This window comes from Nanorana parkeri, unplaced genomic scaffold (genome assembly GCF_000935625.1).
Source record: "Nanorana parkeri isolate BGI_ZX_2015 unplaced genomic scaffold, ASM93562v1 scaffold6, whole genome shotgun sequence".
Lineage (NCBI taxonomy): Eukaryota > Metazoa > Chordata > Amphibia > Anura > Dicroglossidae > Nanorana > Nanorana parkeri.
Window position 1 is genome coordinate 5,031,786 of NW_017306274.1, and position 21,427 is coordinate 5,053,212.

General features: G+C 46.8%; 1 protein-coding gene across 1 annotated transcript in view; it reads left to right on the forward strand.

The window, feature by feature from the left end:
• Positions 1 to 21,427, forward strand: part of WDR59 (WD repeat domain 59) — a 54,257-nt gene that overhangs the window by 563 nt on the left and 32,267 nt on the right. Inside the window, exons 2-15 of the mRNA XM_018552980.1 lie at positions 2,672 to 2,721; positions 6,567 to 6,702; positions 7,710 to 7,795; positions 8,062 to 8,142; positions 9,024 to 9,061; positions 10,596 to 10,684; positions 10,974 to 11,090; positions 12,034 to 12,111; positions 13,736 to 13,892; positions 14,668 to 14,747; positions 15,986 to 16,106; positions 16,696 to 16,820; positions 18,355 to 18,519; positions 20,387 to 20,482. Of these exons, the coding sequence (XP_018408482.1) occupies positions 2,672 to 2,721; positions 6,567 to 6,702; positions 7,710 to 7,795; positions 8,062 to 8,142; positions 9,024 to 9,061; positions 10,596 to 10,684; positions 10,974 to 11,090; positions 12,034 to 12,111; positions 13,736 to 13,892; positions 14,668 to 14,747; positions 15,986 to 16,106; positions 16,696 to 16,820; positions 18,355 to 18,519; positions 20,387 to 20,482 (1,419 nt within the window). The remainder of the gene's footprint in view (positions 1 to 2,671; positions 2,722 to 6,566; positions 6,703 to 7,709; positions 7,796 to 8,061; positions 8,143 to 9,023; positions 9,062 to 10,595; positions 10,685 to 10,973; positions 11,091 to 12,033; positions 12,112 to 13,735; positions 13,893 to 14,667; positions 14,748 to 15,985; positions 16,107 to 16,695; positions 16,821 to 18,354; positions 18,520 to 20,386; positions 20,483 to 21,427) is intronic.

Here is a 21,427-nt window from a genome sequence, read left to right on the forward strand (position 1 = left end):
CTAAAGGAGAGTTCTAATGCCAGATAGGCACTTGTTGAATGTCTCAGGACCAGGGAAGGATAAGGGCCAGAGAGGGAGCCAGGAATAATAGAGGAACTTTACCCACCAATTAAATGTCTCCTAAAACAGTCAGTTACTTTTGAAGCATGACAACTGTCCAGGTTGCCATTGCCCTTATTTTAGCTCTCAACCAAACTTTCAAGACCTTGAATGACTGGTGTCATAGCTGATCACATGTGCAGCACCATGGCAACTGCAACCCAAATAGAGGCTGGCACCTTCCTTGGCTCTAAGGGGTAGGAGAGTGCAGGTGCACTTTAAAGTCTCAAGAGAAGTGTTGTAATACCAGACAGGGGTCACAGGATCGAAGGGCTGGTATGTATTAAAGGAGAACTATGGGGTTAAGGCTTTTCCCCCATAGTTCTCCTTAGGGTAACGGGAGGACATAAACTAGCGTCCTCCCGTCACCCTAGGCTCAGTATAACGCGAGCTGTAGCTTACGGTATACTGAGACCCCGCAGCTGAAGCGTGAGCTGCGTGACTGACAGCTGGATCTGACTATTTAGAGGCAGAGCAAGCTGTACCCACCCCGTCTGTTCTGCCAGTCAGCGCTGGCGGATCGGGGAGGGGGGAATCCAGCCACTCCCCTGTCACGGCAGAGAGCCATGACAGGATCGAGAGGTGAGCGAACGCCGGTATGTGTTCTCTCACCTCCCGATCTACTGAGCCGACCTGTGACAGTCTCATTGTCACAGGTCGGCTAGAACTATGAGGTGAGTGAAAAGCACTCACCTCATAGTGCTCCTTTAAAACAGAGGCTGTGAAACCAGGGGAAGGTCCCTTGGACTGGGAGAGGCCCCAATTCCAGGAGCGGGGGTGATAGAATCGGACAGATTTAGATCTCTACAAAGGGTCATTTAGATCAGACAGGGGCCCAGCACTAGACCTTGTCCCAAAGAGGGCTCACAGAGCCAGGAGCAGGGGCCCAAATTCAGAAAGTGATCCTTAAATCTACACCATAGCATTGAGAGGGGCGGGAGCCCAGAATCAGACAGGGATCCTTAGATCTACAACAGAACATTCAGAAGAGCAGGGGGCCCAGAATTAGACTTTGTCCCTCAGAACCAAAGAGGGCTCACAAAGCCAGGAATGAGGATCCAGAATGAGACGGGGATCCTTAGATCTAAACCAGAGCATTAGAGAAGCACCCCACAATCTGCCAATGTCTCCCACAAACAGAGAGGTTACCCTTAATAAGCATACTTCAGAATCAAAAAGGTATCCCAGAATCACAAGTGAAACCTTAGAATGAGACAATGTTCCCCAAAACAGAAAGACATGATACAATGAGACAGTGTTTCCACGAAAAAGAGACACACCATAGAATGCAACAGGGTTCCATAGAAACAGAGAGGTGCCACAGAATGAGATGGTGTCCCCTAGAGCCAGAAGTGTCCTCCAGGATCCAGGAAGAAACTTTAAAAAGAGAGGGGGTACCCAAAATCGGGTAGAGGACTCCTAAAATGAGTTTCCCCCAGAAGCGGAGCGGTACCCTATAATTCATCCCTAAAAACCAAAAGCGTACTCCAGATCTAGGGAGACTACTTAGAATGAAACATGCCCCCCCCCAGAAGCAGAGAGGTACCCTGGAATGCATCAGTGTCCATAAGAACCAAGAAGGTCCCCTAGATCCAGAAAGAAACTTTAGAATGAGGCAGCATCCCCCACGAGCAGAGAGCGACTAGAGAGGCCCTAGAACAGTGGTTCTCAACCTTTCTAGGGCTGGGACCCCTTGGTAACATTTGCCAAGTTGTGGTGACCCCCCCAACCGTAAAATTTAGGGATGCACCAATACTAGTATCTGTGTGGGCTCTCGGGAGCCTATGTGGGCTCTCAGGTGGCTAGTGGGACTCTCTGTGGTGCCCAGTGCGGGCTCTGTGGTGCCCAGTGTGGGCTCTGTGGTGCCCAAGCACTTACCTCCCCTGACTCCTGCCTGCTCCCCTCTCTCTGATCCTCTCCGGTTGCTGATGCTGCAGTGCCATCTAGGAGAACTGACACTGCCATGCTAGGAGGAGGCTGAGGAGCCTCTTACCTAGAGCAGCACAAGGCACATGGGGACCCCCCTCAACTGTGGGTTGCGACCCACAGGTTGAGAACCACTGCCCTAGAATAAGAAACACGGTAGAATGAGACTGCATTCCCTAGAACAAGAATGAGGCACCCTAGAAATAGGCACCCTAGAATGAGGCACCCTAGAAATAGGCACCCTAGAAATAGGCACCCTAGAAATAGGCACCCTAGAATGAGGCACCCTAGAAATAGGCACCCTAGAAATAGGCACCCTAGAATGGGGCACCCTAGAATGGGGCACCCTAGAATGAGGCACCCTAGAATGGGGCACCCTAGAATGAGGCACCCTAGAATGGGGCACCCTAGAATGAGGCACCCTAGAATGGGGCACCCTAGAATGGGGCACCCTAGAATGAGGCACCCTAGAATGAGGCACCCTAGAATGAGGCGGTGTCCCCTTCTATTTTTGAGCCGATGAACTGGATTGTATTCAGCTGTTCCTTGGATCCGTTCTCCAAGTTAGGGTGACATTTAATGCTCATTTATCCTACAGTCACACTAACCTAATACTTGTTGTTATTTTCAATCTCTTTCATTTTAGGCAACAGCAATGTCTGTGAACTGCCAGGGGCAACTTGCCGTGCTGTCCAGGTCAGTGGCATCTCTCTTTGTACCCAATAAAATGCTTTGCCGGCTGTTCCCTATTTCTCTTGTTTCCTATTTTCTCAGGAAGCTGGATTGAAGTAGAATTAGGCCTTGTTCACACCAAGCGCGGAGCAGATCCAGAGCAGAGCAGGTGCAGACCGTATCAAAACTGCGTCCAATGTATTCCTATGGTATTTTGAGCTCCAGTTCACATCGCAGTGTGCAGATCCAGAGCAGGTGAAAAAACTGCGGCAAGCCCTATTTTACCTGCTCTGGAACGCATCAAAAACGCATGCAAAACGCAAAAGGAGGACTCTGATGTGAAGGGGTCTTGTAATGTAAAGGAGGACTCTGATGTGAAGGGGGCTTGTAATGTAAAGGAGGACTCTGATGTGATGGGGGCTTGTAATGTAAAGGAGGACTCTGATGTGAAGAGGGCTCCTAATGCAAAGAGGGGCTCTGATGTTAAAGGTGGAATTTTCATGTACAGTGGGGCTCCTGTTGTGAAAGAGGGCTCTTGATGAGAAAGGGAGCTTGTGATGTAAAGGGGGGACTCTGATGTGAAAGGAAGGGACTCTGATATAACGGGGGGGGGGGTCCTAATGGAAAGGGTGGAGCGCTAATGTGGGGATCCCTGTTTTTTATGTGTTTTTGGAGGGGGTTCCACTTTAAATTCCATACAAGACCCCGTACCTGGAATTATGGATTTTGCAGGGACTACATGTCATTTGTTTACGTCTACCTTTTTACATTTGGACCGGGGTGCCACAAGATTTTGCATACTTTTAAAGGGTTCCACGACTGAAGAAAGATTGAGAAGCTCTGCTCTAGACTGTGCTTTTCGGAAGCAGCTTGGCAGGCATGTGTAGTTGGCAGCCCGGGATCCTATTCTGGGTCTATTTGCATTCCCTAATTAATGTGAGCTGTCACCGATTGCTCAAGTCAAGGCATTCTGTCTTTAAAGATTTTCTGTGCTGTTAAAGGAGAACTATGAGGCGAGTGATTTTCACTCAGCCTCATAATTTGAGCCGACCTGTGACTATTAAACTGTCACAGGTCGGCTCCGTAGATCGGGAAGTGAACGAACGAACACATACCGGCGCTCGCTCACTTCTCCATCTATCCCTGCAGAGAGCCGTGACAGGGGAGAGGCTGGATTCCCCCCTCCCCTGTCCGATCCTCCAGCGCTGACTGGACGGGGGAGGGGGCGGGTACAGCTGGCTCTGCCTCCAGATAGGCAGAGCCAGCTGTCACTCATGCAGCTGCGTGGGTCCAGACAGATTTGTCGGGATCCGTCCCGCCTGCGGTGTCTCGGTATACCGTGAGTTGTAGCTCGCGGTATACTGAGCTTAGGGTGACGGGAGGACGCTAGTTGGTGTCCTCCCGTTACCCATAGGAGAACTATGGGGAAAAGCCCTGACCCCATACTTCTCCTTTTTAAGGCTGCGCTCTGTTCCTTGTTACTAGGCCGAGTCCCAAACTGCCGCGACCCAAGATTACAGCGTCTGAGAAAAAGGAAATTAAATGGATGTAATTAATTTGAATCTGAACTCCGGCTTCCCCTTCAATCTTGCACAGCGGCTCCTCTCCTGGACTGAACTCTGATTTCACTGCACACTGCGAGCTCCTCACAACGTGCATTAGAAGCTGCAGCAAGTCAGATAGAGCCCGCCCCATTTCCTGGCTGGTGGATGTCCAGCATCATCTAGCGCTTTCCTCCCCAGCCTGACTGTCCCTGGCCCGCCTCAGTTATTGGATTTTAGTTCATCCAATCATGAAGGCTCAGCATTGGATGTGGGTGTTACTTAGGTTGGTTTGCAATGGAAGAAAGTCTTTCTAGGAACCCTCACTTCTCCAGACTGACACCCACCCATCAAGGCATTTTGTATTTTTATAAATATAATCTGCCTGGGAACGTTCACTCCTCCAGACTGAAATTCACCCTCGAGGAGAAGGAGGAACCAGAGAAGGCCAAAATCTGAGCAGATTAAACTTCAGCTTTAACCATTATACTGCCTAGTTATTCCAAGCATGTCCTGAATCCGTTGTATTATTATTATTATTATTATTATACGGGATTTATATAGCGCCAACAGTTTGTGCAGCACTTTACAATATAAGGAAGACATTACAATCACAATACAATTCAAGACGAGATGGTAAGGAGGGCCCTGCCCTGAGGGCTTACAATCTAAAAGGGAGGGGGAAGTGATACATGAGGAGGGAGCTGTGTGGGGATGATTGTTTGAGAGCGTGATGGTTCAGTGGTTAGGTTGCGGTGGGATAGGCTTCCCTGAAGAGATGAGTCTTTAGGGAATGCCTAAAGGCAGTCAAGGTGGGCGACAGACGGACAGGTTGGGGTAAAGAATTCCAGAGGATGGGAGAGACTCTAGAGAAGTCCTGGAGACGAGTATGGGAGGAGTTGACAAGGAGCTGGAAAGCAGGAGGTCTTGGGAAGATCGGAGCCGACGGTTAGGGTGATACTTTGAGACCAGGTTTGAGATATAGCCGGGGGCAGAGGTGTGGATGGCTTTGTAACTGATTGTTAATATTTTGAATTTTTTGTATTGTTTGTGTATTTCAAGCCTTGGACAGTAACCAATAAATACAGTTTTTTTGGGGGTCAGCAAGGCTTCCAGAGCAAATCCAGAGCCTTGGTGTTTCGGAACCTTTTCATCAGCATTTCTTTACATGGCCGTGACAGCCAGAGAAAATCTGAGCGTCTGTAATAAGTTTAATGCAGAGTAGGATGAGTTGCCCAATGCTGTGTCGGCACCTTCTCTTGGATCACAACCCAGCGCTGAGCAGTTAACAAGCTGACGAGTCCCCAATACGGCGATGGATAGACGGGGTCTGCTTCTCTCTTACAGACCTGTGTGGTGGTGTGTTAAGGCTGAACTCCGGCCTCCCCTTGTACCGGCTCATCTCCAGGACTGCAATGGCTTCCTCTGATATCACTGCACACTGCGAGCTTCTTACAATGTGCATTAGAAGCTGCAGCAAGTCAGATAGTCCCTCTTACTTCCTGGCTGGAGGATGTCCAGGATCATCTAGCGCTTTCCTCCCCTGCTTGACTGTTCATGCATATGGCGGGGGGCGGGTTGGTTTTATTATTAATTTTTTACTTTTTTTTTCCCCACTTAACTTTATTGCTCACACACAGGGGTTAACAAGCCCCTATGTGATAGCGTTCGGAGGTGACAGGTTCTCTTTATGGAGCCCGCCCTACAATACAGAAGATGGAGCATAGCATTGTACTCGATCTCCTGTGCAGCCCGGCTTGTGACAGCTGAGACAAGAAGCGCTGTGAGTACGTCGCTCCTTCCTTGCTGATCACACAGAGCAGATCGTAGAATAGACGTTCTCCGTTCTGCTCTCTGCTCTCCATCCTGAAGTTACTTGCCGTGGTCCTGGATCACTTGTATAAAACGACCGTCAGCTCCCCTGCTCTACATTTAACCCTGCTTGCATTTAGCCAATGCAGGGCTAAATGTGGGGAAAAAAACACCTTCCCAGCTCCCAGAACTTCGCCCACCTGCCCAGCGGTCAGGCATTGTCATCGCGCGCCCTGAGTTTTAGGGCTGCAGCTACCGATTATTTTTCTTGTTGCAGCCCTACTAAGTTTTATACATTCCCTTTAATTTGTTAGTGGAGGATTTCATCTGGCATGTACCCATTTGGCTTGATGAGATGGCAGTCTGTGATGTGACCTTCCCCTTCCTCTCATACAATAGATCCTATTGTCTGAATCTGTCCTGTGGTGTTTTAGTTGAGTAAATACATGACCGCATTTGATTATTTTGCTTAGAAGATGTTGCCCCTAATCTGTATACTTGTCTCTTCCATTACAGTCGCCGATTTCTTTACATTGTGAATTTGGACACGCCCACAGAAGGCCACCGCAAAATCTCCCGACAGAGCAAGTGGGACATCGGCACGGTGCAGTGGAACCCCCATGACAGCTACGGTCACTTCTTTGCTGCTTCTGTGAGTTGTGCCTGCTTCTGAGGGTAGAATATGTGGCCAGAACATGATTATTCTTCAAATAAAAGTCCAGTTTATTCTAGCATGATAATAATCACAGTAAAGTGCAACACTGGAATCATGCAGGACTCCTCCTTAAAAGAGAACTATGGGGTAGGTGTTTTTCCCCAAAGTTCTCTTTAGGGTAACGGGAGGACACAAACTAGCGTCCTCCCGCTACCCTAAGTATACTGAGACCCCTCAGCCGGAGCGGATCCCGACGTAGATGACGGGATCCGCCCAGCTGCGTGAGTGACAGCTGGCTCTGCCTATCTAGAGGCAGAGCCAGCTGTACCCGCCCCCTCCCCGTCCGTTCCGCCAGTCAGAGCTGGCAGGTCGGAGCGGGGAGAGGGGAATCCAGCCCTCCCCCTGTCACGGCAGAGAGCCGTGACAGGATCGAGAGGTGAGCGAACCTGGTATGTGTTCGCTCACCTCCTGATCTACTGAGCCGACCTGTGACAGTCTCATTGTCACAGGTCGGCTAGAACTATGAGGTGAGTGGAAATCACTCATCTCATAGTTCTCCTTTAAGGGTCACAGGAGGACATATACTAACCTCCCGTGACCCAAAGCTCAGTAAATAATAATATATAGCGGGCCACAGCTCGCGTTATACTGAGACCGCCGCAGCCAGGACGGATCCCAACATTACTGTCAAGATCCACCCAGCTGCATGAGTGACAGCTGGTTCTGCCTATCTAGAGGCAGAGCCAGCTGTACCCGCCCCCTCCCCCATCCGTTCCTCCAGTCAGCGCTGGAGGATCGGAGTGGGGACGGGGGAATACCTGCAGGGCACCGTGACTGCGAGAGACGGTATGTGTTTGCTCACTTCCCCATCTATTGAGCCGACGTGTGACAATTTCACATTATGCCTTTAGCTATTGCTGGATGTTGACTTCATCGCCATTAGGTATCTGCTCATCATCGTTCATGCTCATCATCGTTCACTGTATGTTCATTCTCTTCTCTAGAGTAACCAGCGGGTGGATCTGTACCAGTGGAAGGATGGGACCGGGGACATTGCCACATCCCTGCAGGGGCACACTCGTGTTATCAGGTTTGTGGAATCTTTTTGATGTAAAGATGGCATCTACCGTTTTCATGTAGTATGTAATCGTGGAGACCTCTGTGACCAATGGAGAGCCTGCTGATGACTGAACAATAAGTATAATGTTTAAGCTGCACAGGCTCGCTTTAAATGTAGCTCAACCAAAATACGCTGATCATTAGAAGAAACAACCACAGTGTCTTTCTCTTCTTCTCCTTTACAGCATTTGTGTTTTAATTGTCCCTTTAAATGCAGTTTTTGTCTTCTTCCTGCAGCGACTTGGACTGGTCAGTATTTGAGCCGGAAGTTCTGGTCACCAGTTCCATCGATACTTACATTTACATCTGGGACATCAAGTAAGTTCACACCACAGACACTAAAGCTGAACTCCGGCCTTCCCTTCAGTCTTGCACAGTTGTACCGGCTCCTCTCCTGGACTGAAATGGCTTCCTCTGATTTCCCTGCAGACTGCGAGATTATCGCCATGTGCATTAGAAGCTGCAGCAGGTCAGAGAGAACCTTCCTCATTTCCTGGCTAGAGGACATCCAACAGCATCTAGCACTTTCCTCTCCGATCTGACTGTCCCTGGCCCCATCCCTTTCATTCATTGGATTTTAGTCCTTTCAGTCATTGAGGCTCAGCATCACGTGGGCATTACATTGGGCGATTCCTTGCAAATGCGTTCTGCCTGGGAATGTCCGCTCCTCCATGCTGGCATTCACCATCAGTTCATTTTGATTGTTGCATATCTCTTTCCAACAGCAAGCTCACTGCTTGCATCACAACTGAGAGCTCTTGAGAGGAGGCAAAGTGGGGTAAAGTGCTGTGATGCTTTCAGGAAGCTATGTACAGCACCCTGCCGCTCACTCCCACCTTCCATGAGCTGCCTGCATTGCATGGAGGCACAGAGACCCGGTGATGATATAAATAAAGTATGTTATGAAAAGGGAAGGGTTTTATTTAATTTATTAGCATGGGGGAAAGACACACCAGGGGAGGCAAAATATAGCAGTTTAAACTTCAGCTTTAAAGGCGATCTGCTACATATGAGTAATACAACACGTACGAAGGTTGCATTGTAAAATGACCTTAGTTTTTGTTACCTCAGTTACTTGGAGAAACATAAGTTGTGGTTTATATTTTCAAACTCTGTCTGCCATGCCTTTTCATGTATTCAGTAATTAATGAGCCAAACTCTCATCCATTCCTATTGATTGCATTCTGTTCTCTTCTCAGGGATACGAGGAAACCAACAGTGTCCTTGTCTGCAGTGGGTGAGTGTTACAGTGCATTGGTTTTGTAGCACGTTGGGGCATTATGGCTGTGATCTCCCATGGGTTATGTCTTCACCTTTTCTGATCTGTTTACACTTCTGCCGGACCTGAGAGATACCAGAAGACAAGAAGCCGTTCTTCCTAAAATGCACTTCAGACTCCCTGTTTTGAAAGCCTTTTTTTTTTTTTTAAACTGGATTTAAAGTGAACCTGAATTAAGATTTCCTATGTTATAAGGAACTTTTAGAGGGTTATTCACTAATAAGCCAAAGGATCCAGCAGTAGCTTCGGCTGATCCTTCAGGTCACTTCGGCTGCCTGAGCCTTTCGGTTCAGTCGAACCGAAGGGCTGCTGTACGGGCTATTCACTATCGCTCAAACAGCAGCCGAGCGGCTCAACTGAGCTGTAGTGACAGACGAAGTGTGGAGACAGGTTGGCTGAAGCCGACCGATCTCCACGCAAATGACAGTTCTTATTTATTGCCCGGGACCTGCTAGAAGACTCTGGCAGTTGCTGGCCAATGGGAAACAGTGATGTCACCGCTAGCTCCGTGGGGTTGGCGTGCACCATGTTTGTTTTCTGTTTTTTTTTTTCCAGCTTTTTGAATAACCTGCTTAGAAATGTTACCATTTGTCTTGAATTCCTCTAAAAGAATATTAGCGCACTTCCTGATATGTGAGTGCGCCTGGGTACCTACAGCCTCCTAGTTGTATATCTGCGTTGTGAGCTCTAATGCAATGCTGTCTCTGACTGTATAGCTCATACCAAAGAAAGGTCTTTCATTACCACCCGATAATGGCAACGAAAACAACGTTCACTGTTAGAATCTTGTTCGTTCAAGAAAAATTTTCCATCCTGCTTCGAGTTTTCGCGTCGCTATCGACTAAATGAATTGTTGATTTGACCCCATCAACTAATAGAAAGTCGAAAGAAAGTTCTTTTGAAAATCTAAGCAATGTATGGATTGACAATAGAATAAGTTGTGTTTTGGCTCTTTTAAAGGAGAACTATGAGGTGAGTGCTTTTCACTCACCTCATAGTTCTAGCCGACCTGTGACAATGAGACTGTCACAGGTCGGCTCAGTAGATCGGGAGGTGAGCGAACACATACCAGCGTTCGCTCACCTCTCGATCCTGTCACGGCTCTCTGCCGTGACCGGGGAGGGCCTGGATTCCCCCCCTCCTCGCTCCGAGCCGCCAGCGCTGACTGGCAGAACGGACGGGGGAGGGGGCGGGTACAGCTGGCTCTGCCTCTAGATAGGCAGAGCTAGCTGTCACTCACGCAGCTGGGCAGATCCCGGCATAATTGTCGAGATCCGCTTCAGCTGTGGCGTCTCAGTATACCGTGAGCCTAGGGTGACGGGAGGACGCTAGTTTGTGTCCTACCGTTACCCTAAGGAGAACTATGGGGAAAAGCCTTAACCCCATAGTTCTCCTTTAAATCTTCACTTTAAAAAGCTTCACGTTTTGATATCTGAATGCTGAACGTTTAATGGTGGGGTGAAAAGAGCAAAGGTTTGTTTGTCTTATACAGCTGGAGCCTCCCAAGTGAAGTGGAACAAAAAGAATGGGAACTGCCTCGCCACAAGTCACGATGGCGATGTGAGGATCTGGGATCGCAGGGTAAGTGTTGCCGTTGGTTTCAGAAGTTGATATCGGCATGTTGTTAGGTTTTACTGTTGAAGTGCTAAGGGCAATCACATTCTTTTATGATACAGATTGAGAATAATTTGCTTACAGCAAACCTGTGCAAGGCAAAGGAAGAAGTCCATTTATTTTGCCCTCCCCAGTCGCACTTTTACCTTTCATTCTCTCCCTCTCCACCCCTATAAATTTTGTTTGGCGAGCCTTTCAAAACGTCTTCTTGGTAAGAATTCATCTTTCTTAAACCTCTGTCGTTTTCTTGTTGCAGAGACCAAGCACTGCTGTAGAGTACATTGCGGCCCACTTATATAAAATCCATGGACTGGACTGGCATCCTGATAATGAGCACATCCTGGCCACCTCCAGCCAAGACAACTCCGTCAAGGTAATCTGCCCGGGAGGGTGTCATATTTTTTATTCACTGCTCAATAAACAGCACTCTTGACCTATGAACTCTCCGAAAGGGATGCAGGAAAAGGATACACGTGGGTTGGTAGAGGTGTCACTAGAGGCAGGTGCATACTGTGAGTAAAGCTGAGAACACAATGATGAATGGACTGTAGAGGGAGGAGAGCAGAGGGAAGTAGACCGTCTGAGAAGAAGACGGGTTCAGTTCTCATCTGCTCCTTGTGATACCTCTTCCCAATCCATCTATATCATTTTCTTGCATTCCCTTTCCAATGCAAGTTTGGTTATGATTAGGTGCTTATAGGACACACAAGGAGAATTTATCAAAACTGTAGAAAACACAATCTAGGGCAGCTGCCCATAGTCAGGACCGGATTTACTCTCTCTGCTGCCCCAATGCCAGGTTCCTCAATGCGGCCCCCTGTATGCAGGCTGCATACAAGTGATCTCAGTGACATCGCCGAGATCACTTGTACAAATCAAGCGGTGGCTTCCCCACTGTACATTTAGCCCCGCTTGCCAAAAGCAGGGCTAAATGTAGAAAACAACTACCCGCCCGGCGGCCGGGACTGCATGTACCTGGCATCAAGAGATAGGACTTCCACACCCCTGCTGCCTCTCTACTCCCTGCTGCCCCAAGGCCGGGCCTCGGTTGGCCTTGTGGGAAATCCGGCCCTGCCCATAATATACTCCCTGCTGCCCCAAGGCTGGGCCTCGGTTGGCCTTGTGGGAAATCCGGCCCTACTTATAGTAACCAATCAGTTTTGTCTCTCCAGTTTATTCAGTGAAGCTTTGAAAATGAAAGATGGAAGCTCATCTGCTTCGGATTCTGTCTGCTCCAGTTTTAATACATCCCACTCACTGTCATTTCTTTTCTCAGACACTTTGGTGCAGACGTTGTGTTTTTATTTTTCTTGCAGTTCTGGGATTGGCGGCAGCCACGGAAATGTTTCAGCGTCCTGGCCTGTCAAGTGCCTGTGTGGAAGGCTCGCTACACGGTAAGATTAGCACCCATGTTTCACGAGGTGGATGGTATTTCACTCTAATAGGCCTCAGCTACTTGCTCTCAAAATTTATAGTTTTTCTTTGATTTCAATAAAACTTCAACCTGATAAAATATATTTTTGGGGGTTTGCAGAAGCAATATAGTAATACTCCCCAACTGCCTTTGTCATAGCACTGCTGCTGCACTATTCCCTGCTTACCACCTCACAGAGGGGTACAATGAAGCTATAAGCTGATTGGTTGCTTTATGCCTGGTTGGAAATTACTGCAAGCTCTAAGTTAAAAGAATTCTATTCTGCTGTACAGAGATCACCACAGGGAAGCTAAAATACATTCCTTTTAGGGCTGTGGAAATTAAAGATTAATTTCTCAATTAATGGTTAAACTTTTTGATCGATTCAAATTTTTTTGATCGCTAATGAAAACACTCACCTCTACGCCGGCTTCCGCGAGTCCCGTCGGCGATCCGGTGACGTCACGGACATCGACGTCACCGGACTCCTTCCCCAAGTGGCTCCGTCGGCTAACGAAGGGAAGGGGGGAGGAGTCCAGTGATGTCGATGTCCGTGACAGCTAACGAAGGAAGGGGGGGAGGAATCCGGTGACGTTGATGTCTGTGACGTCACCTGACTCCTCCCCCCTTCGTTAGCCGACGGAGCCATTTGGGCCAGTGAGTTTGCCCAAGAAACTTTCTGCACGAGCACCAGCCAAGGCATTGGCCTATACACATACAGCACAGCAGTGAAGTAATAAAATGAACTAGAATCACACTAATCCAGCACGTTGTTATTCTGAGTTGCCCCACTAAAGCGGCGGCCATATTGAGTGGGGCACGTGAGATTAATAACGTGCTGGATTAGTGTGATCCTAGTTCATTTTATTACTTCATTGCTGTGCTGTATGTGTATAGGCCAATGTAGTTGGATCTGTATGTGCGTTATAATTAATCGATTAAATTTTTTTTCGATTAATCAAACACAAAAATTCATTACCAGCCCTGATTCTTATACAAGTTAATTAACTTTGTTTTTCTGTTTTTGTGGCCTCCTGGCTTTAAAGTTGATCTCCAGGTTAAGCGAATATTCTCTAAATACAAAAGGCATGTGAATTCTTAGTTACATCTTGGTGAGCTTTGTGTATTTTTTCCAGTGCATTAATCCAGTGTGAGACTTGAAGCTTCCTGTAATAAAGACCGCTCACTGCTGCACTTTCTCCTTTTGAAGGTTGACTGGTCTTGTCTCCGCCCTCTCCTGTAGTTTTCTGTAGGCAGCCTGTAGTGGGTGGAGCCTGCCGGGCCCCTCCACAGTTCTGCTCTCTGCACAGGCTATATACAGAACAGTGATGATGTCACTGTTATTTTATATTGTATTAACTGTTTGCAAAGGCATTTGGCTCACACAAAGTGGATTTATATCCATAGTGGCTATTGAGAAATATATTTAGATAAAAAGATTTTTATACCTGAAGTTCTACTGAAATACTTTCAGTCACAGATCAGGAACAAGTATTTAGAGCAGGAAAGTCAATGAGGACCATTTCCGTTTTGGGTATCATTAATTTTAGCATAGTGCTGACATATGCAATTTTGTCTCCTGCTGAATATAACTTTGGTCTTAGCCCTTCAGCAATGGTCTTGTGACAGTTATGGTCCCCCAGCTGCGGAGAGAGAACAGTCTTCTACTCTGGAACGTCTATGACCTCCACTCTCCAGTCCACATCTTTGTGGGGCATGACGATGTGGTCCTTGAGTTCCACTGGAGAAAGCAGAAAGAAGGTTGGTCTTCACAGTTCATTGCTGTCCCCTACACCCACTGACCCATTAACCTGAACTTTAGGCTACACCTCCTTTTGTAACCTCTTTATCCCCTCTCCTAAATTAGAACTATGGTCAGGCCATAATATCACATTTTTAATGTAGCTTGCGCATACCAGTAAGAATGAGCCTTCCTGGTTTTCGAAGTACCTCCTGCAATATTTAAAAATACCTGTTGATCTTGCCAGTAGAACCATTAGACAGGCACTTCCTTTGATAGGGTGACAACACTCTTCCTTCTGATGAAATAACTGCAATGTTGTCACACTTGCTGCTGCTCTGGCTGGCTATATTTCGGCACCGTAGCCCTACCAGTGACTAGCCCTACCTAGCTCCGCCCACAGATGTTTGGATTGACAGCACATTGCTCTAGCTGCTGGGGGTTTAGGGAAATGATGTAAAAGCCCTGCCCAGTTTTTCCCACCCCCTCCAGCACTGTCTGTCTGGGCACAGGAGAAATTTGGCTTCCCAGCTAGGTAACGTTCAGATCTTTTTAGGAGATTTAACATGCCAACTTGCTTTGTACATGCCTGTCTATCACTCCCAAGAGGAAATAGAACGTTTAGATGGACTTTAACTAAAATTTTCTATGATACGCTTTCCTTCTTATCAAGGAAACACCAGCAATACTGTGATAAATACATTTGCGTACTTTGGCATAACCTAGCATGTATGTTATTTCTGCAGCTTTACCATGTGCAGTAAAGTCAGTTTTCCCTCCTCTTCTTTCTTTCAGGACAGAAAGACTATCAGCTGGTGACCTGGTCTCGGGACCAGACACTGCGCTTGTGGAGGGTGGATGCCCAGCTTCAGCGGGTGAGATCAACTAAGCGCAGCCAGCGGTCTTAATTTTTACATGTCTGTCGGTAGTGGTTTTTTTTTTAGTTTTTTTTAATAAAGAAATAAGTGGCCTTGCAGCACATTTCCAAAGTACAACTACAACAGTACAGCATTCACCTTTGGTCCTGGTCCTGCTGTCACTTAGACTTGTTCTGGGATCTTCAGCTGTGCTGCCAGTTCAGATTTTCCTTGGTATTTCTGTATATGCTGGAAGGTTAATAGGCTCCCGTCTAAATTGGCCCCGTATGTATGTGAGATAGGGACCTGGGACTGGTCCCTATCTCACATACATACATCTCAGAGAGGGCAGGGACTGGTGTAAATGTGCAATCTGTAAAGCACTGCGTAAATTGTCAGCACTATATAAATACCTGTAATAAAAATAATGGTAATAGATATGCATGCCCTTGGCTTACAGTTGTACTGCATGGATGAGCAACGAGTGTGAGCATCTAACTGGGTTCTTAGAAATGCCTTTTGTATAATATGCAAGACATTGTAGCCATCCTATTCCTCTGAGCATTGTCATCTATTCTCTATGCTTCCAGACCATACACTTTTAAAAGAGAACTATGGGGTAACCTTTTTATCTTATAGTTCTCTTTAGCGTCACGGTAGGACATATACTAACTTCCTCCGTGACCCAAAGCTCAGTATATAGCGAGCTATTGCCCGCTATATACCGAGTGCGCCACAGCTGGGACGGATCCCGACAATACTGTTGATCCACCCAGCTGGCTGATTGACAGTGGGCTCTGCCTATCTAGAGGCAGAGCCAGCTGTGCCTGCCCCCTCCCCTGTCCGTTCCTTCAGTTAGCACAGGAGGATCGGAGAGGATGGGGGGGAATCACTGCAGGGAGATGATCGGGAAGTGAGCGAGCGCCGGTATGTGTTTGCTTACTTCCCGATCTATAGAGCCGACCTGTGACAGTTTAATTGTCACACGTCAGCTCCAACTATAAGGAGGAGTGGAAATTGCTCACCTCATAGTTCTTCTTTAATGACTGAAAGCTGCATTATATCAGCCGGGTGTGAGGAGTGACCGTTTTTACTTTTATCACAACATTGCACTTTTTTTTTTGTCATACTAGAATTGAGAATACCAATATATTGTCAGTAGAGTGTAGAGAATGGAATGGAGCCTCTACTTTTTTTTTGTCCTTCAGAGTCAGCAGATGAGTTTCAGGTTCATAAACTCCATTTGTCCCTTGTAGCTGTGCGCTAATGATGAGATCATGGAACTAGTGGATGAGCTGATGGACGGAATGTCGTTAATGCAGGAACAAAAGTCCATGCAGCCTCAGGAACAGATCTCTGTCCCCTCAGAAGAAGAAGGTATGTGAGTTATTCCCAGGCTTAGGCGCAGATTCTCACCCATGGGTATGCGTGTTGATAGGTGTACATCTCCTGGCATGGTGCCTACATTCATTTGTGGGATCTCTACTGAGCTCCTTTGTAGCCACTGCAACGTGCACGCAACTCCCAAGGACTACAGATGAACATGAAGCATCTCTGCGCACAGACACGCACAGAGAGCACAGAGCATGTGGCGTTAGAGAACGTCTCCTCCTTCTACCTGATTTTGATTGACGGCTAATATCGTCATTCGGTTTTAGCACAGAACTTGAAAAAGATGGGCAAGTTTATTGACAGAAAAAAAAAACAATCAAAACTTGAGATTGCAGTACAGTGCATGCGCAGGTGCTTGTGAGACATGTAGTCCCAACTTCAGGGCTTCAGCTCATGTGTTGCTTCCCAACCAGAAGTTCAGGTAGTGATGTGGCAGGGAGACACAGCATGGGGGCATGTATTTATATAAATGTTTAGTACCGGGGTATATTTAAAGGAATTCTGTAAGCTAATAAATTAGTTTAAGGAGAAATCACTTTTTATGGAAAGTTTATGTATTTTGTGTGTTCAGTAGCTTTTCCCGAAGATTCGCCGTCTGTGCCAGTAACGGTGGGTGATATCGAGCAGTCCAGCCTCCCCCAGACCCTTCAGCAGGAATTTTCCCTGATCAATGTACATATCCGCAACGTCAACATCGAGGTGAGTGGAGTCCTCTGTACCATGTCCCTGGAGTTCTTCATTCACAATTTGCATTTTGCATGCTTCCTCTAGTCTTATCTTCATGCATATTTTCTTATTTGGCACTTAAAAGAGAACTACGGGTAAGTGTTTTCCCCCATAGTTCACTTTAGGGTAACAGGAGGACATATACTAACCTCCTCCCGTGACCCAAAGCTCAGTATAGCCCACAATATACCGAGAGCGGCGCAGCCGGGACGGATCCCGACAATACTGTCGAGATCCACCCAGCTGCGTGTGACAGTGGGCTCTGCCTATCTAGAGGCAGAGCCAGCTGTGCCCGCCACCTCCCTCGTTCATGCCTCCACTCAACGCTGGAGGATTGGAGAGGGGAGGGGGGGAATCCCTCCGGAGAATGGTGACTGACAGTCACCGCTCTCTGCAGGGAGATGATCGGGAAGTGAGCAGATAGGCGGCATGTTTCTGCTCACGATCCAGATCAGCTTCTTTGCCACAAGTCGGCTCTATGACGATGAATGGAAATCACTCACCTCGTAGTTCTCCTTTAAAGCTAATCTATATGCAGATATAAAAGGCACAAATTAATACAGCTCAGCATTCATTAATGCTTCATTAAAGCAAGAAGTGTAAGTAAATGAATCTGACTTGAAATCAGCCTCTTGCAATCCCTGTACAGCAGAGTTCAGACTGGGGGAGGGAAAAGCAGCATAGGACCAAGTCAGTTTTTCTGTAGTACATAAAACATGTTAATAGGAGGATAGAACAGAGTGATGAGTTCATCAGTTTGCTGCTTCTCCTTTCTCTGTCCAGTCATGGGTGGGGGATGGACAAGACTGCATGGTACAGGCAAGCAGAGGTTGGGAGATAGGGAGCCACAACCTGGTGATCATTGTCTTGGAATAACACAAGACTGGTCTGCCTTGGCCTTACCCTGATCTGAGCTGCATGGTACAGGCAAGCAGAGGTTGGGAGATAGGGAGCCACAACCTGGTGATCATTGTCTTGGAATAACACAGACTGGTCTGCCTTGGCCTGACCCTGATCTGAACTGCATGGTACAGGCAAGCAGAGGTTGGGAGATAGGGAGCCACAACCTGGTGATCATTGTCTTGGAATAACACAGACTGGTCTGCCTTGGCCTGGCCCTGATCTGAGCTGCATGCTACAGTCAGGCAGAGGTGGGTAGATGGGGAGCCACAGCCTGGGTGACGTTTATACTGCAGTAAATATTTTCTTACATTTGCCCTTAGGCATTACATACTTTACTGTTTTACCCCAAAAACTGCTTAGTATGTCCACCTATCCTTACCATCTTGTCTTGAATTGTATTGTAATTGTAATGTCTTCCCTATATTCTAAAGCGCTGTGCAAACTGTTGGCGCTATATAAATCCTGTATAATAATAATAATAAAAATATGCACAGATAATTGGCATCTAAAAATAAGTCCCGCAATCCTTATGACATATTGTTCAGGAGTAGGCCAATATTTCATCACCGTGATCATGTTTCTCATTACCGTGTCGTTTCCGCAGATGGATGCCATGCATCGATCCTGTACTGTCTCCGTTCGCTGCAGCAATCACCGGGTGCGGATGATGGTCAAGTTCCCGGTTCAGTATCCCAACAATGCTGCTCCTTCCTTCCAGTTTGTCCCTCCCACCACCATCACATCCGCCATGAAAGTGAAGCTGCTGAAAGTAAGAAAACAGATATGGGGAATTTTTTTAAGTGACTGTCACTTATACAAAGATAGCACACTTTCAAAAAGCATAAACATACTTTGCTCTCCTGCTGTCCATGTTGCTGAACACCAATTTCCTGGGTGAAGTGTCTTTTGAGACCGACATTTCTGGGAGTGTCGATCACACGTGTCCCCTGCAGCGTTGAGTGTTTCCTCCCTCTGACTCTTTATTACAGGATAGTAGTGATGTGAAGGTCAACAGAGGAACCATTCAGCACTGCAAAACAGCCACAGGCCTATGTATTCACTTACGGGCCTGTCCAACTGCTATTACACATTAGTTCTAACTCTTTCTGATACAAAGTAGATTTAATCTTAATGCGAACCTTCCCCCATGAATTCTATTGCCCTTATGCCTGTTACCTTTAATGCTCTTTTATCCAGTAAATCCTACATTGTCCTTTTTTCCCTTCCTGCTCTTCCACTCTTCCCCATCTAGTGCTTCCTATTTTATTTTGTTCTTCTTCAGGAGCCAACTTTCTCTTCCTGATTGTTGCAGCGAACCCCCTGGTGATGCCATGCCAAATCTCACGTAGATGGAGATCTGCCACCATGTCTTTGATATTGCGTGTTGCCATATGGTCGGTAGCTGTATACACTCAGCCCCCTGAGATGCATTTCATGCCATAGGTGCTGAATTCTCGCAAGATCTTCTGACACTATGGCAGCATGTCATGCCAAAGATGCTATACACTGAGTGGCCACATTATTATGACCACCCCATTAGTACTTTATTGGGCCACGAGATGACTCCACGAGATGACTTCGTTGGGCCGCCTCGTGACTCCACGAGATGATGAAAGGTGATGCGAGGAATCTGACACGGCACTGTTGCCCTTCTGTTGTCTTGTATCAGTCTTGCCACTCTCCGTTCTGCCCTAACATTGACTAGTTGCTGACGGCCACAATTCGCACGTTCAGACCCAGATTTTCGGCTGACAGTCCAGTCTTTAAACACTTTAACAACAGCTGCTCTTGAACATTTAACGAATTCTGCTGTTTTGCTGATACTCGCTCCATGGCTCTGAGTGCCAACAATCATCCCACGCTCAAAGGCTGTTAAATCGCGTTGTTTCCCCTTATCTTCAGAATCACTTCTACTGTCGTGGTAACCAACCTGCTTCCCTATTTATAATGGTCTGGCCCTCTAGCAACTTCAGCGCCAAATTATAGCTAATTTGCCTACAAACGTCAGGTGGTCATAATAATCTGGCCACTCAGTGTATATGTTGCCATAGCATTTGGAGATCCCCATCTCCAGGCTCCTGTGATGCATAAGGTTGTAGGTGCTAAACTCTTGCAAGATCTCCTGACACTATTGCAATGTAATTTGAAAGTCATGGGGTCAGCTCTCTCTCTGAGCACGCACGAGACCTGATACCATGTCTTTGACATTACATTTTGGCATGGTGTTGGTAGATCTGATAAAAATGTTGCACCTGCAGCCTGCTGGCATCCATGACATGTAGCCTAAGGGGTAGAGGGGAAGAATGTCTACATCACCTTCACTTAGGCGAGGAGCAAGGAAGTTGAATGATGAATTATAAAAAAAAGGTTCTTACAAAAGGAGAAAAAAAATATATAAGTGATTATGTAAGAGAGAGAGAGGGGGAGGAAAGAATCGAGCCGGAGTTGTAAATTTAGTGGAAAGTCCACTTTAAAATAATATTCTGCTCTGCTCCTGTGGATAGATGACAAGGACTTCAAGCTGCGGGGATTGGCTATGTTCGTTGGTGTGATATGTTCTGTATTCCCTGTACGTTCAGTCTGAAAAGTCTTTTCCATGGACTTTTATATGGACAGTCTAACCTTCTGTCTTCTAGATCCTGAAGGATACATCTCTGCAGAAGGTTAAACGCAACCAAAGCTGCCTGGAGCCCTGTCTGCGTCAGCTGGTGTCCTGTATGGAGAGCTTTGTGGTGAGCAGAGGGGGTGCTTATGGGTAGGGAATATTAGATCATCCGCCTTAAAGAAAACTGAATTTCAGCCAGACAACTATATACACAGTTTATATAAATATATGCAAACGTTTTCACCAGCTGAGATGTTTTGTAACTTTGTTCGGGCCCGTCTTCTCATGCATTCATCCCTGCTGCTCTGTATAGCCAGGATGGTGACAGCATTATTTAGAGCTCTAAAACTTCATGTGTTTTTTTTTGTTTTGTTTTTAAAGTGAACCTGTCCTCTATGTAAAATCTATTTGTAGAAATGATCCTCTGAAGTCTGCCGGGAAATCGACACTTTGTGAAGGTAGATCTCCTGCTTCCTCTGCATCCTCCTGTTGACCTCCAGACACTACAGGGTACAGTATTGATGTTGAGGTCAACAGGAGGAACCATTGAGAGCTGTAATGACCAAGGAGATCTGCATTCCCAGAAGTGTCTCAGCAGATTTTGGTGGATTATTCCGCAGAGTAAATGGCAAGTATGAATGCTCTTCTTTTGCAGGGTTTGCATGTCTCTGATTTTTGCATACATGGCAGGGTTGCTTTAAGCATCTACATCCAAAATCAAAAGGTTTTCATTTTACATGTATTGAGGAATTTTGAGTTTTTTCATAGACTTTTAATAGTGACCCTTGTTATCTCAGACGGCCCAGTTACTGGGCTTAATTAAAAGGGACCTAAAGTAAAAATAAAATAAAAAAATGACTTGACCTGCCCAGTTGATGCTTAGTCCCAGATTAGAACAGTATGTACTTGTCACCCTGTAAGGCAGTGGTTCTCAACCTTTCTAGGGCCGGGACCCCTTGGTATAATTTGCCAAGCTGTGGTGACCCCAACCGTAAAATTTAGTGATGCACCAATGCTAGTATCTGTGTGGGCCTCTTACCTAGAGCAGCACAAGGCACATGGGGACCCCCTC